Source organism: Elephantulus edwardii, unplaced genomic scaffold, assembly GCF_000299155.1.
Source record: "Elephantulus edwardii isolate Elephantulus edwardi_28Jun2011 unplaced genomic scaffold, EleEdw1.0 scaffold00252, whole genome shotgun sequence".
In the NCBI taxonomy this organism is placed as follows: Eukaryota; Metazoa; Chordata; class Mammalia; order Macroscelidea; family Macroscelididae; genus Elephantulus; species Elephantulus edwardii.
The window spans coordinates 1,586,705-1,589,696 of NW_006400002.1; the positions used below are offsets into that span (position 1 = coordinate 1,586,705).

The 2,992-nt window shown below is 52.8% G+C and overlaps 1 protein-coding gene across 1 annotated transcript in view; it reads right to left on the bottom strand.

Annotated features, from left to right (window-relative positions):
- Nucleotides 1-1,133: 1,133 nt before the first annotated feature.
- The window catches only part of LOC102844303 (chymosin-like), a 15,177-nt gene continuing 13,318 nt past the window's right edge, over nt 1,134-2,992 (bottom strand). Inside the window, exons 7-9 of the mRNA XM_006899299.1 lie at nt 2,665-2,809; nt 1,979-2,080; nt 1,134-1,271 (exon numbers count right to left, since the gene is read on the bottom strand). Of these exons, the coding sequence (XP_006899361.1) occupies nt 1,134-1,271; nt 1,979-2,080; nt 2,665-2,809 (385 nt within the window). The remainder of the gene's footprint in view (nt 1,272-1,978; nt 2,081-2,664; nt 2,810-2,992) is intronic.

Sequence of the window (2,992 nt, forward strand, 5' to 3'; positions counted from 1 at the left end):
CAGAGAGCAGGATGCCCCCCCCACACACACATTCCAAGGCTTTTGAGAGTAAAAGGACTGTCAGGTGTCAGTTAAATCCAGTCACAATAACCCAGTGGGGGAGGGGAGCAGTAAACAGGAGCCTGGGCAGCTTTAAGATCCCCTTTGGGGAAAAGACTGATGGGGACATGAGTGCAAAAAAAGGAGAAGGACCACAGACAGCAATGTGTGCAGCGCCCAGCTCATGCTCAGCAGAGATCCTTGGGAAACTGGATCAAAATGTCCTCAGGAAGCATGGCTACGTGGCCCCCAAGAAATTGAGAGGTCTCAAAGTAAGTGAACTGAGAGGAACCCTTGGGTACATCTGAGTCCCCTTGTTCTGATGTTCTCCTGAAAAATACAGCCTCGGAAGCATAATAGAAGGTCAGTGAGGAGTGGGCTCCAACTCCACCTCCATGTGGGGAAAACAGGTACAGCTCTGTGTTGGTCCATTGGACACTTGTCATCCTCACCAGAACCTGAAGGCGGACCTGTGACTGGACCATTGGCCACTGGAGCCAGGCTAAGCTAAGCCAGGCCTAAACCTAGAGCCACTCTTAAAGACAAGTAATTCAAGTTCTGACCCTGTAAAACTGAGGATGGGACCCTGGCCTGTGGTTCATGCCCAGGATGAAGGGCAACCCCAGGGCTTTGGGCTTCCCCAGGCCCTTCCAGTAGATCCGATCACCCAGCCTCTTCAACGTCCTTCTCTTTATAAACACAGGGCCTTTCTCTCTGTGGGTCAGGCATTGCCTACCCGACCCTACACTGCCAAGCCCTTACCTTCCATCCTCAGACTCAAGTGAGTCTTACCTCAAAATGTCCAGAAAGATCGAGAGTGAGAAAACAGGTAGTCAGGCCCCTGCCTGAGCTTAAAATGACCCCTTCCCTGATGCAAGTCTGTACCCAACAACTCTATCAGCATTGCCCAACACACCATTTAACAACCATGTCTCCTTCCCATAATGGTGCAGAGAGGTGGCCCCAATGAAGACAAGGGGAAATGGGCTTCACACAGACAAGCGTTTATTGACAGCCACCTGCCTGAAGATCTGGTGCATGTGTGTGCACGTGTATGCACGCACGCACACGTGTGTTTAGGGGCAGTGGTGCAATCAGACTGCCTTGGCCAGCCCCACACGGTTGTTGGCCCTGTCAAACACGCTGTAGTACTCCCGGATGAAGACGTCTCCCAGGATCCACTGTTGGGAGTTATTGTCACCCTGGAAGCCGCTGGTACAGAAACCCGGGTTCTGGGGAAGAAAGGTCCCAACCCCACTCAGTGTCAGACAACAGGCATCTCCCTACTCACTTTGATAATTCTAGAATTTATTCTTAAAATCACCTCCTAAGGGAAGCAAACCAATAGACGAAGAACTTGAGATTCAGAAGAATGTGACTTTATCTCAGATTGCCTTGTGAGGTCCTAGAGAGGAGAGGCCCATTGCTCTTTGCAGGGCCCCGCTCCCACCCACCTGTCTTCTTCAGCCCCTTGCCTCTCTGTCTCAGCAATACTGCCCACATGATCTGCCAGGGATGGACTGGAGGCTGAGGCAGCCTGCCCATCAGTTTTAGGTGAGATTTGGAGCCAGTGGGTCAGTGGGGAGGGAGCAGTAAATGTCCATAAAGTGCAAGCTTCCAAAGAAATTCTGGCCTTAGGGGCCTGAACAGTAGTTAGTGGTCCTTTCCTTTCCCTCCCTCCATCCCTGCTCACATCCAAGCTCTGTCCTTTCTCTTCCCCCATTTCTCCCAGCATGAGCTCATGGTGACCACCATAGCGCAGGGTCAGTGTGGCTCCATCTGAAAGGGTCAGTTGATCTGATTGGCTGTCCCTGCATCCTCCATCTAGTCCACATCACTTCCTTTCTTCTGGTGTCCCTGACCTGCCAGGATCCTGAACTAGAGTGAGAGAAGAGGCTGCCAGGACGAACCCCACGGCTTCCTCCTAGGAGACTCATACCTGCTGGTTGGTGTAGGCAGAGGGGGGCAGCGGGTACTGTCTGCCCTGGATCTCGAAGACCACCGTTGGCATGCTGCTCAGGCTCCCACAGTCGATGTCATACTAAACAGCCAAGGGAACAGCCTTTTAGAATGAAAATTGGATACTATCTGACCAAACAAGGCTCCACAGTTTTGACGGCAAGGAAGTGCCCCAAGATGGAACCCCTTTTCTCCGGGTGGCATTTGCCCAGGGGGTGAAGAAAGGGATCCTTTCTACTCAAAGAATCACAGCGAGGCTCTCAGACCAAGGCTGATTCAGGAGACATGGCCCTCACAGAGACAGAGATCTGCTGTCAGCCAACTCCAGGGCAAGTCCAGCAGTGAGACTAAGGGGTTGCCTTCAGGCCCAGCTTGAGCTTTCAAGGGCACCAGAGAGCACTCACTCAGCTGTCAGAGTGGAGGGGCTGGACTTACAGATGGAGAAGAACCAGGAGCACAGCAGCGTTCAGCGACACAGACAGCAAAGAGAAAGAAGACTCTCCCCAGGACCAGGGAACCAAGGCAGCTCCACCAACCACAGTGGCCTTTCCAAAGGACTCACGAGAAATCTCACCTCCCTCACCATTTCTCTCTCTCATTCTTCCAGGGAACTAAGGGGCCCCCTCTTCAGGAGATCTGGGGAGGTAGGGTGGGTCCTGGGCTCACCTGGCCATATTGACCTTGTGTGGCTCCAATAACCTTCTGGATATTGAGGATGTCACTGGCTGGTCCAGCCAGCAGGGAGGTACCTGTGTCCAGGATGGCCTGACAGCCACCATAACAGGCCACCACCACGCCGTCCACAGTGATGCTGCAGAGAGAAAGGAGACAGCCGGAAGGTATATCCAGTCACCCCTCCCTGGGTGCTTTCCACTCCCTACTGTAGAACCTGATTCCTGGGGCCCCTTCCTGGAGCCCATGTAACTTCCTGAGCTCAAAGAAAAGCCCTAAAATTATGTCTTTTCCCAACTCAGAGGCCAAATCAAGACAGTTT